The sequence below is a fragment of the Pituophis catenifer genome, unplaced genomic scaffold, assembly GCF_029215685.1.
Source record: "Pituophis catenifer annectens isolate HBS135680 unplaced genomic scaffold, rPitCat1.0.hap2 SCAF_8, whole genome shotgun sequence".
NCBI lineage: Eukaryota > Metazoa > Chordata > Lepidosauria > Squamata > Colubridae > Pituophis > Pituophis catenifer.
Window position 1 is genome coordinate 61,208,693 of NW_027256888.1, and position 14,926 is coordinate 61,223,618.

General features: G+C 39.8%; 1 protein-coding gene across 1 annotated transcript in view; it reads right to left on the reverse strand.

The window, feature by feature from the left end:
• Positions 1-584: 584 nt before the first annotated feature.
• ARHGEF38 (Rho guanine nucleotide exchange factor 38) overlaps positions 585-14,926 on the reverse strand; it is a 49,113-nt gene continuing 34,771 nt past the window's right edge. Inside the window, exons 7-14 of the mRNA XM_070948880.1 lie at positions 14,507-14,640; positions 11,456-11,560; positions 9,746-9,868; positions 6,740-7,075; positions 4,856-4,996; positions 3,413-3,611; positions 1,511-1,773; positions 585-770 (exon numbers count right to left, since the gene is read on the reverse strand). Coding sequence (XP_070804981.1) covers positions 585-770; positions 1,511-1,773; positions 3,413-3,611; positions 4,856-4,996; positions 6,740-7,075; positions 9,746-9,868; positions 11,456-11,560; positions 14,507-14,640 — 1,487 coding nt within the window. The remainder of the gene's footprint in view (positions 771-1,510; positions 1,774-3,412; positions 3,612-4,855; positions 4,997-6,739; positions 7,076-9,745; positions 9,869-11,455; positions 11,561-14,506; positions 14,641-14,926) is intronic.

The window sequence follows — 14,926 nt, forward strand, 5'->3', positions numbered from 1 at the left end:
TGGATTAGTTGTGTTAGGTCTTCACAGCAAAGATCAACAAGTCATTTTGTGGCACCTAAAGGACCAAGTAGTTTATTATGTCATGAGATTTTTGTTGTTATAGATAGTTTAGTGCAGTCATCCCCAACCTTTGTGGCTTGGCGAGCTGGCTGGGGGCAGAGGAGAACCGGGTCATGCACACAGTGGACTAACATTCACACACAGCTCAACTTGCATGAGCGACGGGCTAGCACGCAAGTGCACACACACAACGCTACTTGCACAATATAGCGCTCTCAAAGCCCGGTTCCAAATAGACCACAGCCTGGAGGTTGGGGCCCCTGGTTCAGTGGATGAGTTCAATATAATTAAATTTCTCAGAAATCTGTGAAAGGAATTACAAGAGTTCTTGTCCAGTCCACTGTGACAAAAGTAAAAGTAAATATACGCATTCCATCAAAAATTCTTCTTCACAAGTACTTCAATTCCGGATTTTAGAAGCTCTTAGCTTATTGCATTTTTAAGGCACAAAAATTCATGTGTGATAATATCACAATAAAAGTCTTCTGGCTCTGAGAATTTATTCCGTAAGATTAATCTGATATTTATGTGTATGTCATCTTCCCAAGATAATTAGCTGGCACATATCCTTTTTGTCCTTCGGCTTCAGCTAACCACCATTCTTTATTGCCACTCAGGTCCGAAAAACGAAGGATTTGAACTCGCTGATACTCATGAAGACTGAGTTCCTGCTTACTCCTTGCTTGAAATGCATGAACAGCATAGAAAGTCTAAGAGATAGGAAACATAAGAGAGAGAGAGAGAGAGAGAGAGAGAGAGAGAGAGAGAGAGAGAGAGAGAGAATGAATGAATGAATGAATGAATGAATGAATGAATGAATGAATGAATGAATGATCCTACTCCCTATTTCAGTGAAAAACTGGGGGGAAAGCACCCAACCAAATCAGCTCAGCTAATCAAGCAACATCCGACTATGCTTGTTTCTTTAAAAAAAATCTTGTGTCAGTTTTGGAATAATGTGTTTGAGTAATATCACTAATATTAGGCCCAAATCCCTAAATTTATAAACTCTATACTTATTTCCCAATGAGATAAGTATGAAATCATGAAACAGTGGTATATTAAAGTTACTTCCTGGGTCTTGGAATACTTTTCTTGATTATCACTAAGAACCATAAAATGCGACGTGCTCTAATTTAAAATAATTTTGCAGCAGTACAGTATCAGCTCCAGATTTGGAAAAAAACAAGACCCAGAGCCCATATTTTAAGTAGGCCTACTTATTTGCCTTTGTCATAACTGATCATTTGCACTTCTTCCTTCTCTGAGATCAGACTATACAAAAAAGAGTTGGCAAGATTAGTAGATGCTGTAATTCCTTTATCTGGAGAAGAAAAATGATTAGGCAGCTACAGTTAGAAAGTGGTGACCAGCAACTACGGGTAACTCATCCCTGAATTCATCTCCTCTCCTTTTTTAATAAAAGGACTGGTCATGAAATCATGCTTACGTGTTGCTCATCTGTTTCATAAAAGCTGTCCAATTCTGAGCCATTCACAAATTCTTTTTCACACAGGCTATTATAGGAAGAGTCACTGCCACTTCTTTTGTGTTCTGTGGGTTTTGTACTGCTGTCATCCAGTTGTCGCGCAGAGACAAAAAGGCTGATGTTATCAAAGTCACCGTCACAGAAATGGATTTCCCCAGGATTTTTTGGTTCCTTGGCTGGTTTATAGGGTTTCAGGAAGGAAGAATAAACGTATCCTTTAAGAACTATACATAGGGGAGGAAGAAAAAAAAAGGCCAAGAGTAACAAAAGGTTGAGTTTTTTATTTTATTGTAAGCGCCTTAAATTATTGCAAGTTAAAAAGAGAGACAGAGAGAGAGACATTGCAATCTGAAAACCCACTGAAAGTTGGAGGAGTCATGAAAATGCTCTAAAGTATTGCAAACTATACAATCTAATTAACATTATACTATCAATTGTGTTTTGTTTTGTTCTGTTTTGGCAAGTCCTTATCCCATACCAATATTCAGGTTAGCTAGGCTTAGTACTTGTGATGCAAACTCTGACATGTTCACTAGACTGACTAGATTACTTCTTCCAAGTTCTACAAGGCACTGCCATAGAGTTGAAAAGAAGACAATCACTAAAGATGGGCAAGAACCAGCCATAAATGCTGGATCAGTTTAATATGGACTGCCTTCTGGTTAAATCAGGAAATTTCACATAAATCTCAAGTCAGTGGCTGCCAGGAAGTAGAAGTTCATGAATCTTAAAGTTGCAGGGGATGAGAAACAGAGGTGGGTTTCAGCAGGTCTGACCAGGTCTGGAGAACCAGTAGCGGAAATTTTGAGTAGTTCGGATTACCGATAAATACCACCTCTGACTGGCCCCGCCCCATCTATTCTCTGCCTCCCGAGTCCCAGCTGATCTGGAGAAAATGGGGATTTTGCAGTAACCTTCCTCTAGAGTGGGAAGGGAATAGAGATTTTACAGTATGCTTCCTCTGGAATGGGGTGAGAATGGAGATTTTACAGTATCCTTCCCCTGCCATGCCCACCAAGCCACGCCCACCAAGCCATGCCATGCCCACCAAGCCACACCCACAGAACCGGTAGTAAAAAAATTTGAAACCCACCACTGATGAGAAATATGGCTCTAGAGCAAGGGTGTCAATCTCGATATCATTGAGGGCCACATTAGGATTGTGTTTGATCTTGGGGTGCTGGGGTGGGGTGGGGTGGCGTGGCAGGGGTGGGCATGGCCAGCATGCCGTCACTTGTGTTGGGGGGCACCTGTGGTGGCCCCAAGCACTCTGCCAGGGAAAACGGGCTCCTGAGCTGTTTTCAGCTGTGACGGCCTCCTACAAACCTCTGCCAGTGAAAACGGAGCTCGGGGTGGCACGTGTGACCCTCGCGAGCTCCATTTTCAATTGGCAGAGGAACCACGGGCTGGTCCTTTATTGTTTCCAGGGTGGTCCCACAGGCCAGATCTAAGCACCCCATGGGCTGGATCCACCCCCAGGCCTTGAGTTTGACCTCCCTGCTCTAGAGAGCTGAATACTTCAAAAACTTTGAAAGATTCCAAATGCATGTTGAACTGGATTCAGAAGAACTGGAAGATTAGTTAAGATGATTTCAATACCTTATTTTGTTTTAATGTATTTAATTGTTGGCCATTCATTTTCACTGAACTGATGGATAGCACAAACAAACAAGATTATTATTTAAATCAAAAACCATAGCCATTTAGGAATAGCAATGTAGAAATGAAAACGAAAAGAGGTGAAACAGTGATTAAATGGAAGTGTCCGTTAACCCCATATCTAAAACCAAGAAGGTAATGTTACAGATCAGGTCTCTGCAACTAGGGCATATCTATGCTGAGAGTACAATATGAAGTACTTACTTCCAGTATCAACAAGCCACCTGCTTGTAGAGCCAAAAGGATCCTTTTGGTCTATAAGAGCCACCACCTCTCCTTCATAAAGATCAATATCCAACTCCTGTGTGGCATTGCATTTACGCTTGGCTTGGTATAGCAAGTCCACATTGTACATAGAAAGTAGCATTAACCGGTGGACTTCTTTCTGACGGGGAAATTCAGGCTGGAAACAAAAAGCTGATTGAAAGAACTAATATACCATGGAACAGCATGCTCACTGTTAATTGCAATTTTCTACATAATGTGATTTCAGTCCTGGCCTGGTTTAAAATAAGAAAAGCCTTATTTAGCTATGATCTGTCAAATAAACCACAATTAGCCAAAGCCAAACTCAAGTTCAAAATCATATTATGGTTTAGTCCAGGGGTCAGCAACCTGTGGCTCTGGAGCCGTATGTGGCTCTTTCATCCCTCTGCTGTGGCTCCCTGTCACTCAAAATATGCATCATAACTACCAATGTGCGACACCTGCCAGCATGTGATTTATTGAACTTTTCAACTCCCAGTAGGCCAACCATGGATAAATCCAAGAAATGAAAAGTTTCAGAAGAAAACAGAACATTTAATTCAACTACATATGCTAGTTTTGTGGCCGCTCAAGAAATAGTCAGGCACAGGAAGGGTTTTGTGGCTCCCGGTGTTTTCTTTTCTGTGGGAAACGGGTCCAAATGGCTCTTTGAGTGTTTAAGGTTGCAGACCCCTGGTTTAGTCCAATGTATGAATCCAATCTTATTAGTCATATACTTGTAACTGGTTCATATTTTTGAAGCTGAGAGATTCCTCTTCCACAAAGAAATTCCTCTTCCACAAAATTTGTCTGTTTCTCTTGTTTTAATACATTCATTCGGTGAATTAATATAAGGCATTTGAACTTATCCTTATCCTATAGTGATTCACATCACAAGGTCATCCTTTAGAGATTAGCTATCCATGATAATACTATATTATGCATGGAATGATATACATCAGTCAAATGGTAGATATACATCAAGATTTAGCTGCTGCGTCCTAAGCATCTGATATTGTTAACATGAAGCAGACCGGAGTGAAAACTGGGATCCATACATCACCAAAAGCAATGTCTATTTGTTAGAATTGTATCCACTTCAGTGCAGATTACTCAGTCATGGTTTAGCATGTATGCACTTAGCCATAGTAGTTTTTACAGTATACCCAAGGGAGATCTCAGCATCTCTAGATTGAATATAAAGATGGTGAATCCCTAGCTTCATGGGTGTCAAACTCGCACTGTCATGTTGCTGTCATGCGACTTTTCACGAAGTTTCCCCCTTTGTGGAGCTGGGGTGGGCGTGGCTTGTGTGTGACGCATCCGGCCATGCAGGCTGCCAGTTTGACACCTCTGTGCTTATCTTGACATAATTACTCAATTTAATGGCAAATTGCATACCTGGAGAGAGACAGGCCTCTTTTTTTCAAAACTCAGCTTTCTTTCAATAAAAGTTACACAGTGGTTTTCCTTGATACAGTTCAAATTGTGAACATCTTCAAGAACCTGATCTTGTATTTCACTGATACTGGGAGAAGTTTTCTGCAAATGGTAAAAGAGACTCAAGGTTACCTAATCATTCATCAGCTTCATGTAGGAAGAAGCTCATACTAAGATCTATATCTCTATCAGAGATCACAATAGACACATATTAACACAATTAACACATTGTAACTACATGTGCTTACCGGTCATTGTGCAAGCACATTTCCAGTTTCCAACATCCTATTGCCTAACAGTGCTGAATCAGAAAACAATGGATAGCAAAAGACCCAGCTGAGCGAATTTAAATGTCATATGCAAGAGATATGCCACTTCCAGATAATGTAATCCGCTCTGCTTACTTAATTGGAGCTTAATCACCAAAGGGATGTGCGGAGAATTGCTCTCATAATTTATTAGCTCCTAGATTTAAATACGGTTCATATAGTGATGTGCAACTTCCCTATAAGAGCACAGTGGTTCATGTGGTTGGACGCTGCAGAAGAGGTTAGCTAGCCCACGTTTGAGATCCAAGGCTGCCATGGTGCAGGGTTGAGCTCTCATCCGTCACTCCAGCTCTTGCCAAGGACATGAAAAGGACCCCCAAATTGGGCATGCCCAGGGCAGCTGCGATGACACCGGCTAATAGCAATAGCAATAGCACTTACAATTTATATACTGCTTTACAGCCCTGTCTAAGCGGTTTACAGAGTCAGCATATAGCCCTCAACAATTTGGGTCCTCATTTTACCCACCTCAGAGGGATGGAAGGCTGAGTTAACCTAGAGCCTGGTGAGATTTGAACTGCCAAATTGCAGGCAGCTGACAGTCAGCAGAAGCACTCTAACCACTGTGCTTCCATGGCTCATCCTTAATCCTTTCAATCTGGAAGTGCCTCAGGGTTTATAACTCGATGCTCATAACTTTCCCTAGAAAGAGGGATCATCTCTTCATTCCTATCAATATTTCACCTACCAGCAAGATAGTACTAATTCTTCAAAAAGTTTCTCCAATATTTTTTAATTATTCAGTTGGATAAGGGTGAATTTGCTTTTATTAAATTTTCTTTCAGAGGCAAAGAAAACCTTGGTGAAATTTTCATGGATGGAGTTTGATTTTGTTGCGTTTACTCAATGTCCTGTATTCTATTATCAATGTCCTGTATTTTTACTAATGCAAGAATCTTATCAGTACTGTAGTCAGCCTCCCAGGCTTCCTACCCTTTAGTTTAAACCAAGGGTGACAGCTTTAAGACTTGTGGACTTCAACTCCCAGAATTCCCGAGCCAGCCATGTTGAAGTCGGCAAGTCTTAAAGTTGCCAAGATTGGACACATCCCAATATTAAACCTCATATATTTATGCTCAGTTTGGAAGTGTGTGTAGCCAGGGACACTTTGGAATGATGGAAAATATGTAATAGAAACCACAGCATCAATATTAATCCTTCTTCCAACTCATTTCCATACTACCTTTGAAAAAATTGCAGAGGTGAAATTTCCTGTGATGCCTTTGAAAATGGAAAGTGCAGACCTAATCTAAAAAAAAAAAAAAAAAAAACCTCCATCCCTATCAACATTTCATCTACCAGCAATGTAATATCACTTCTTCCAAAAGGTCTCCAGTATTTTTTTTATTATTCAATTGGATGAAGGTGAATTTGCTTTTAAATTTTCCTTCAGAGACAATCAATTCAGCTCAAAAATCGCTGGTTAAAACGTGAAAGGCATTTTGAATTGCAAACTTAAGAAGCCTGCCTTCAAAGAAGAAAGAATCATAAACTACTTTCAGCAGGGTGTTAGTACCTCCGGTTTAATTGCTAGTAATTGGGATTCATTGTGGATGAAGGATTGTGATGCTGATGACATCATGTCTTTCAGGAGAGTGATGAGACAACATAGGCAACTGGTTACAATTTTCTTTGCTGCTTCATTGAACCGCTGGAGTTCCTCCACCAGCTGTGCATTGAGAGCCTCATATTCTTTCTTGGCCAGGTCAGTATCATCCCCTGAAGCTTTTTGATACAAGCTACTATAATCCAGAAGTTTGTCATAACGCTTTTGGATGAGCTTCTGAGGGCCAAGGAAAAGAGAGTGCAGTGCAGTCAATGGAGTCAACACCAACTTCTCTACTTGATTCAGCTTTGTGCATTGGAAGAAGGAAAGGCAAAAGATATATATCAGAGCAAAGAAATCATCAACATCCCCATTCGTTAAACAACATTAGCATAACTTTGATGTAAGGATTGCATCTCAGTCCTTATCTCCCATATTTCCAAGTATGTCAGCACACTCAAAATGCCTCCCAGTTGACGGCAACAGACAACAGTATATTCCCAAACAAGGCAGTCTATATCTTGCATATATTAGCCTAAGTAAGTGAAATTGAACTTTGTATTTGTGCCATAAAGGTAAAGGTAAAGGTTCCCCTGCACACGCGTGCTAGTTGTTTCCAGCTCTAGGGGCAATGCTCATCTCCATTTTTAAACCGAAGAGCCAGCGCTGTCCAAAGACGTCTCTGTGGTCATGGGGCCAGCATGACTTGATGCCAAAGGCGCACGAAGCATTCTTACCTTCCCATCAAAGTGGTCCCTATTTTTCTACTTGAATTTTTTACGTGCTTTCGAACTGCTAGGTTGGCAGAAGCTGGGACAAGTAACGGGAGCTCACTCTGTTACGCTGCACTAGGGATTCGAGCCGCTGAACTACTGACCTTCTGCCAGACTTATGACCGTTTTTCACACTTATGACCATTGCAGCATCCCCTTGGTCATGTGATCAAAATTCAGATGCTTGGCAACTGACTCATATTTATGACAGCTGCAGTTTCCTGGGGTCATGTGATCACCTTTTGCAAACTTCTGACAAGCTAAATCAATGGGCAAGCCAGATTCACTGAACAACCCTAACCCTAACTTAAAACTGCAATGATTCACTTAACAACTGTGGCAAGAAAGGTCATAAAAGAGGGCAGAACTCACTTGACAAATGTCTCGCTTAGCAACATAAATTTTGGGCTCAATTGTGGTCGTAAATCGAGGACTACCTGTATATCCTAACTGATTAGTACCACTTTTACAATTAGTGGGGAGAGATACATGTGGCATAGGGACAATTAAGGTTCGTATTCAATTTTAATCTTGCCTATCTTGCTACAAAGCATTATGTGAAAGTCTGAACTGAACCCTGGATGGCAGCAGAGATCAATATCTGTGGGATCAGATCATGAAAAGAATGTCACATGGAGAATTATAATGAGAGAATTATGAGAGAATTAAGTGATAAAAAGTGAAGGAAGGAAGGAAGGAAGGAAGGAAATGTTCTATGTACCCAGGGAACTAAGAGAAAGGACAATGTATCTGAATGAAGATAATCTGTTCTCATAGAGTTAGTGAAGACATCTCAGGATGTGAAATAGTAAAGCTATTTATATCCTATATTTACTAGTAATAAATGCCTATTATTATTATTATTATTATTAGTTAATCTTTAGTGAGATTCACAGCCTTTGAGGCTGGTTAATAGCTCAGCAGCTCGAGTCCTAACCAAGGACCTAGGAACTGTTGTTGTTGTTGTTGTTGTTATTATTATTATTATTTATTGGTTAATCTTTAGTGAGATTCACAGCCTTTGAGGCTGGTTAATAGCTCAGCAGCTCGAGTCCTAACCAAGGACCTAGGAACTGTTAAGGTATCGTCGGAGGATGTAAGCTGTTCCGAGTAAGGTGGTTTTTTGTAGAGTCAAAATGTTCAAGTCCGGCAAATTTAGAATTTCTAAATAGCGGGGTAGCCCTTTGGGTATTGCTCCGAGGGCTCCAATTACAATCGGGACAACACACGATTTCTTTTTCCACAGTCGCTCAACTTCAATTTGTAAGTCCCGGTACTTTGTGATTTTTTCTTGCTGCTTATCTTCAATTCGTGCATCACCAGGTATTGCAATGTCAATGAACCATACTTTTTTCTTTTCAACTATTGTTATGTCAGGTGTGTTGTGGACCAAGTGCATTATTATTATTATTATTATTATTATTATTATTATTATTATTATTAAAATTTATTCTTCCAGTTTGGAGAATCTTGCTAAATTCCTGGTTCATTTGGGAGAATCAATTTAGATAACGAATAATAAGATGAAAACCTAATTCAAAAATACAGAATTTTCCATGCCATAGATTTAAGTTACAAACCTAGGGCTGAAGTTTCTGTTCAGGTGTAAAATTTACTGGGTGAGTCACATTTTCTATTTTAATTTACCTTGCAAAGTTGTTGCAAGAATAAAGATGGGGGAAAGACATACTAGATTTTCTTCCTTTTGAAAACCACAGGGTAGATGGTTGACATGGCTTTTATCCTCAAAACAGCCATGTGTGGTGGGCCTGTGCCTTGACTCACCAAGTCAGGTTTGTGGCTGAGCAAGATTTTTTTTTTTTAAGTCTTCCTAATCTACATTCTTCATTTACCTTCTATTCATTCTCAATTCATACCTTTTGAATTATTCTTCCGATAAGGAAGGCTGGCTTTTGTATATACTTACAGCAGTGCTGTCAAACTTGCGGCCCGCAGGCCAGATGTGTCACGCACTGGCCACACCCACACCCAGTTTAGCAAACGGGGAAAAAGTTGTGATACATCATGTGATGACGCCGTGACGATGCAAATTTGACACCCCTGACTTACAGTAAAATGGAATCTGTGGTAACTAGGCTAAAAAACAAACTACTTTCTATTAGATTTGTTGTGCAATATTACACACAGCAGATTTCACAAAATCTATTCCAATCCTTTTAAAGCTATATATTCAAGAACTTACAAACAGTTTGCTGGGATGCCCAGCATTAATCAATGCGTCTGAGGACGCATTAACTCCATCTTCATTCTCATGTAGTAGATCCTGAAGATCAGTTATGCACTGTGCTCCGAGAAATACAGAGTCCTGAAAAAAATGAAATAGACAAAAGAATGTTACATATAGACAAAGGAATGTTACTCACAAACCACCCCCCTTTTCTTTCGTTGGGGGTGTTACTTGGAACCCTGACATTAACCTGAATGTCAGGCTTGGAAGCCATCTTTTTCATTGGGCCTTCAGGCCTGCCACATTTACTACTGTGGGAAACAGGGAGGGGGGATTGTATGGAGCCAGGGTGATATATAGTCATAATAACATTCCTTTCTCAAAAAGTCAAGGACATCTTGCCCTGCACCTGGAACTGGGAGGCATCTCCAGTTGGGAAGGTGCTTGGATTGGGCCACGTGATGGACATGTGGGTGCTGGACAGGGACTTGAACTTTCCTTTGGGTGGGGAAAACCTGGAAGCTTTCAGATTTGGGTTTTCCCAGATGTGCCAATATGACATCTTTAATAAAATGGAACTTTGAGGAAACTCAAGCCTCGGAGTTTTCTTTTGTTGGGGGTGTTACTTGGAACCCTAACATGTACACTTGTTCAATAATATTTGCAGTAAGAAGTGAATACTTATTTATGAAACAATCTGCTTGCTACCATTTGCTACAATATTTATAAAGCTGCTATGTAGATTTGTTTGTAATAATCCAATTTGTCTTGTATTCGTGACATGCCTTTTTGGGTAGGTATACAAACACACACAGTTAAACCCCTAATAAAACCCATGTATTCCTAACACAGGTTAGGAATACAGGAAACCAAAGCAAGATAAAAAGAATGTTGTGAATAGATATTGCATCTATGTCAGCTTTTGATCCTGCTTTCCATATTTCTTTGCAGCTGGACTCTGTTGTGGTAACTCTGACTTCTGCAGAGGAGTCTTCTCCAGAGCCTGCAAGAATGTGATTAGTCCATGAAAATGATCCCTTGGATGAGACCTGAAGCATAGATCTATAAAGAAATTGACTGGAGTTTTCAGATTTCAAATGGAAGATTTTTCAATAGTGAAGCATCAGTATTTAAAAGCTCCTTGCAAATGAAAAAAAAAATCCCAACAGAAGAGGGCATTGTTTAATTGATCTACTAATTTAATTGTCGTCATTTATTTTAAAAAAATGAATAATTTATGTATTACATAAATAAATTATGTAATACGTAATACATAAATCTGAAAACTTTCTCAGATTATTTATTGTATCCACCATTCAGCATTCTCATACAACCCAGGCCCAAAGATTTATGGTCTGACTTGCGTATTAAAGTAAGCCATGAGCTGCTTAACAATTGTTTGTAATAGCTGAACAAACCAGAATTGATTGCCCAACAGATAGCCAAACTATTTTTTAACAATGGCTTCCCATAATTTACAAACACAATATAATCTTAAAGTGTGCATTTGCCGGGAGACACACTAAGTGAAGTTTAAATCTTCATGTAATGGTTTGAGAATTCTGTTTCTGACATTTTAAATATGGATTAAGAGGAGAGCTTTAGTACTTTCTTCTCATCTGTGAGATCAATTCAGGATTTGAATCAGGTTTGACCAGTCAAATGTTGATTTGCAACTTGTGAACGGTTAGCACCAAGGTTGCAATGTTGTTACATAACACTTACTTCTAAATGCTGAAGAGACAATGGAATATTCTTCACACATAGTTTGACTGTCTTTTCTAAGCTTTTGAATAACTTCTCCTCTTTATTAAAAACTTCGTCTTTCACCTAAAGCGACAAAAACATTATAGTTAGAATAAGAACGTAATTGCTAATCGTAATGTTAAAATGCCTTAGAGTTCCTTCCCAGTGGTCTGTTGAGGCATCTTCACATAACAATAAATAACAGTTTAAGGGAATATTAAAATACCTTCACTGCCATTCTGATTACATTTCTTTAATTTCAGTCCTGTGGGGTCCTTGTCGCTCTCTGAGCTTGGTGGTTTTGCAGACATTTTATTAACAATCTCGGTAACATCAGCAGTGCCCTGAGTATGTTATATAGTTTGGTAATGAAATGTCTTCAAGAAAAAACAGAGCTCAGAGACTAACAAGGACTCCACAGTTCAAATCACTGCTACAAATATTCTCTTCCATCATTTTCAGTTCTCTTCATCCTGATCCAAAAATGAATATTGACATGTTTCATAGACAGGCATTTTTAACTTCCCCTCATTGTTGGGGGCAATAAGCTTATTTTATTATTATTTTTATTTATTTTTTATTTTGTCGAGTACATATTAGATAATATATATAAGTATAAGCATGAATTGAATACATGAAATGAATACAATTAAAGGGAACATTAGGACAGGGACAGTAGGCACCCTGGTGCTCTTATGCACGCCCCTTACAGACCTCTTAGGAATGGGGTGAGGTCTACAGTAGACAGTCTAGACTTAGAGAGGGCTGTAAAGCAGGACGGGAGCATATAAAGTCATAATTTCTGTAAAAAAGATACTTAATTTAAGAAGCTTGTGTCTGTGGGGTCTTTCTGTGAAATAGTAATTTTGCGCTATCAGTGAGCAAAGATGAAATTGGTAATTGACTTTAGCCTTATCTTAGCCAAACTAAGAGCCTTGGTAGTACAGTGGTCTATTATTAAGCTGGTTATTAAGACCAGATGCCTGCAATTACTGCAGGTTCGAATCTCGCCAAGGCTCAAGGTTGACTCAGCCTTCCATCCTTTCTAAGGTAGGTAAATTGAGGACCCAGTTGTGGGGGCAATAAGCTGACTTTGTATAAATATACAAAAAGAATGAAGGCTATTGCTTAGCACATTGTAAGCCGCCCTGAGTCTCTGGAGAAGGGCGGCATATAAATCAAATTAAAAAAAAAAAAACAACTAGCTCATACATGCACTCACAACTGTTTGGAATGCTTGCGATTTGTACACTATAAAATACACCTCTTAAAAGTTTTTATGGAAAGAAAACCAAATCCTACTAGGACTGATAGAACTTACTTTGCTAACCAGAAGAGGGTCAGTAATTGATTAAAGAAGTTAGAAGCTGCTGAAAATGTCAGCAATGGAAAATGTGACCTGAAGCAATGAAGACCACACTTAGAACAAGTGTGTCAAATTCACGTCATCATGGTGTTGTCACATGACGTATCACAACTTTTCCCTCCCTTCGCTAAACCGGGCTTGGCCAGCACATGATGCATCCGGCCCACGGGCCATGAGTTTGACAGCCCTGACTTAGAAGGAAAAAAAATGCTGAGATTTCACAAAAACATAACTCCACCCCAAAATGCTTCAGTGCTATTTGAGTTTGAAAAATGTTGACTAAAAAGAAACTTCAACACAGAGAATACCCTCTTCATCATGAGAGCCTTATCAAACTGTATAGAATTTTTTAAACCATATCATTCCGCGCAGCTGATAAGAACTGGCACAGAATCAAGATCTACAAACTTTTATTGTCAGTTCAGATTTCTGAATTTCATTGCTAACAAGTAGGGCAGGCTGTGTTAGAGAATCAGAATGGCTGCCGCATGCTAATAATGTCAATATTGGCTGAGATGGAGAAGCAGTTAGCTAAGCTTTAGGTAGTTTCCTCTATTTTTAGGCATTGATCCAAATGTGAGCTAGTAAAGCTTTGAAATTAATCGAGCTGCCAACTACAATAACCTCATCTGAAGCCCCATTTTGACTTTTGTACTGTGTGTTTGGAGTCCCATCTAAGGCAGAACGTTTCACAGACTACGTTGTTTAGTTCTGGCTTCCATTAAAAGATTAGTAGTAAACCACAGAAAAATGCAATTGCTTTTTTTTTGTAGTCAGATACATTCTGAAGCGAACTCTCATCAATAAATAGCACATACTTATGAAGTCAGTCACAGGCCCTAACATAATATATATTTCATGAGTAAGCTCCCAGTTAGCACTACTTTGCTAATCAGACTGGCTGGAATCAGAAAGCTAAGAATTAAAACAAACAACCTGATCACAGTCCCTAATTTATATATAGCAACTGCAGTATTGTGACTCTGGCATATAAAAACATTCTCGTTAAAGTAAATTATGCGCTCCAGATTTCTTAACACCTTGAGAAATGCATGTGCAGTTGATAAAATCTGTTTTGGAATGGGCAAATAATAAGGACATAAGAGGAGGAAAAGGAAGGATACCCAATGAATGAAAATGCGTAGTACTCTGACCAATAACTCTCTTAAAATCCTTGTAAAGCACTGGCTGGATTTACGTGTTGCACTAAGCCAGGGGTATCAAACACAAGGCCCACAGGCTGGATCTGATCCATGGGGCCGGCCTGGAAATAACAAAGGACCAGTCCGCGGTCCAGCCAAAGTGTTTTGGCCAGCCAAGTGCTGCAGGAGGATGTCAAGGCCAATAACGGGGCACAGGGGTCCACTGTGCCCCATTTTGGCGGGCAGGGTGCTCCAGGAGCATCCATCCCATCTCCCCTTTCCTGGCTGGCCCATTGAGAAGTACAATGCTGATCCGGCCCTCGAAGAAATCCAGTTTGACACCCTTGCACGAAGCCATAACATAGTTGACTTAGTTGTGGCTTAAGCATGTTGCATGAAATTGGCCACTGTGGATTGCAAATTATTGATGTGAGTAAATCCAGCAAAGGTTTGATTACTCAAGAAATCATGTCTAAACACACCATAGCTTAGTATGATGTGCAAACACAATGAGTGATTTACCTGAGGCTCTCCTCCTGTCAGAATCTTCAGGTGACCAGTCACTCTCTTGGACTTTTTACTAATTGAATGAATATTTAACCTTGAAAATTTATCCTTCAAAGATTCATCTTCATCATTCTTCTTATACTTAAGCACTGTAATCAGACAAACCATATTTAAAATAACAATGTATACCACAGTGGTGGGTTTCAAATTTTTTTACTACCGGTTCTGTGGGTGTGGCTTGGTGGGCACGGCATGGCTTGGTGGGCGTGGCAGGGGAAGGATACTGTAAAATCTCCATTCCCACCCCACTTCAGGGGAAGGATACTATAAAATCTCCATTCCCTCACCAATCCAGGGGAAGGTTACTGCAAAATCCCCATTTCCTCCCGATCAGCTGGGACTTGGGAGGCAGAGAAAAGATGGGGGGGTGGCCAG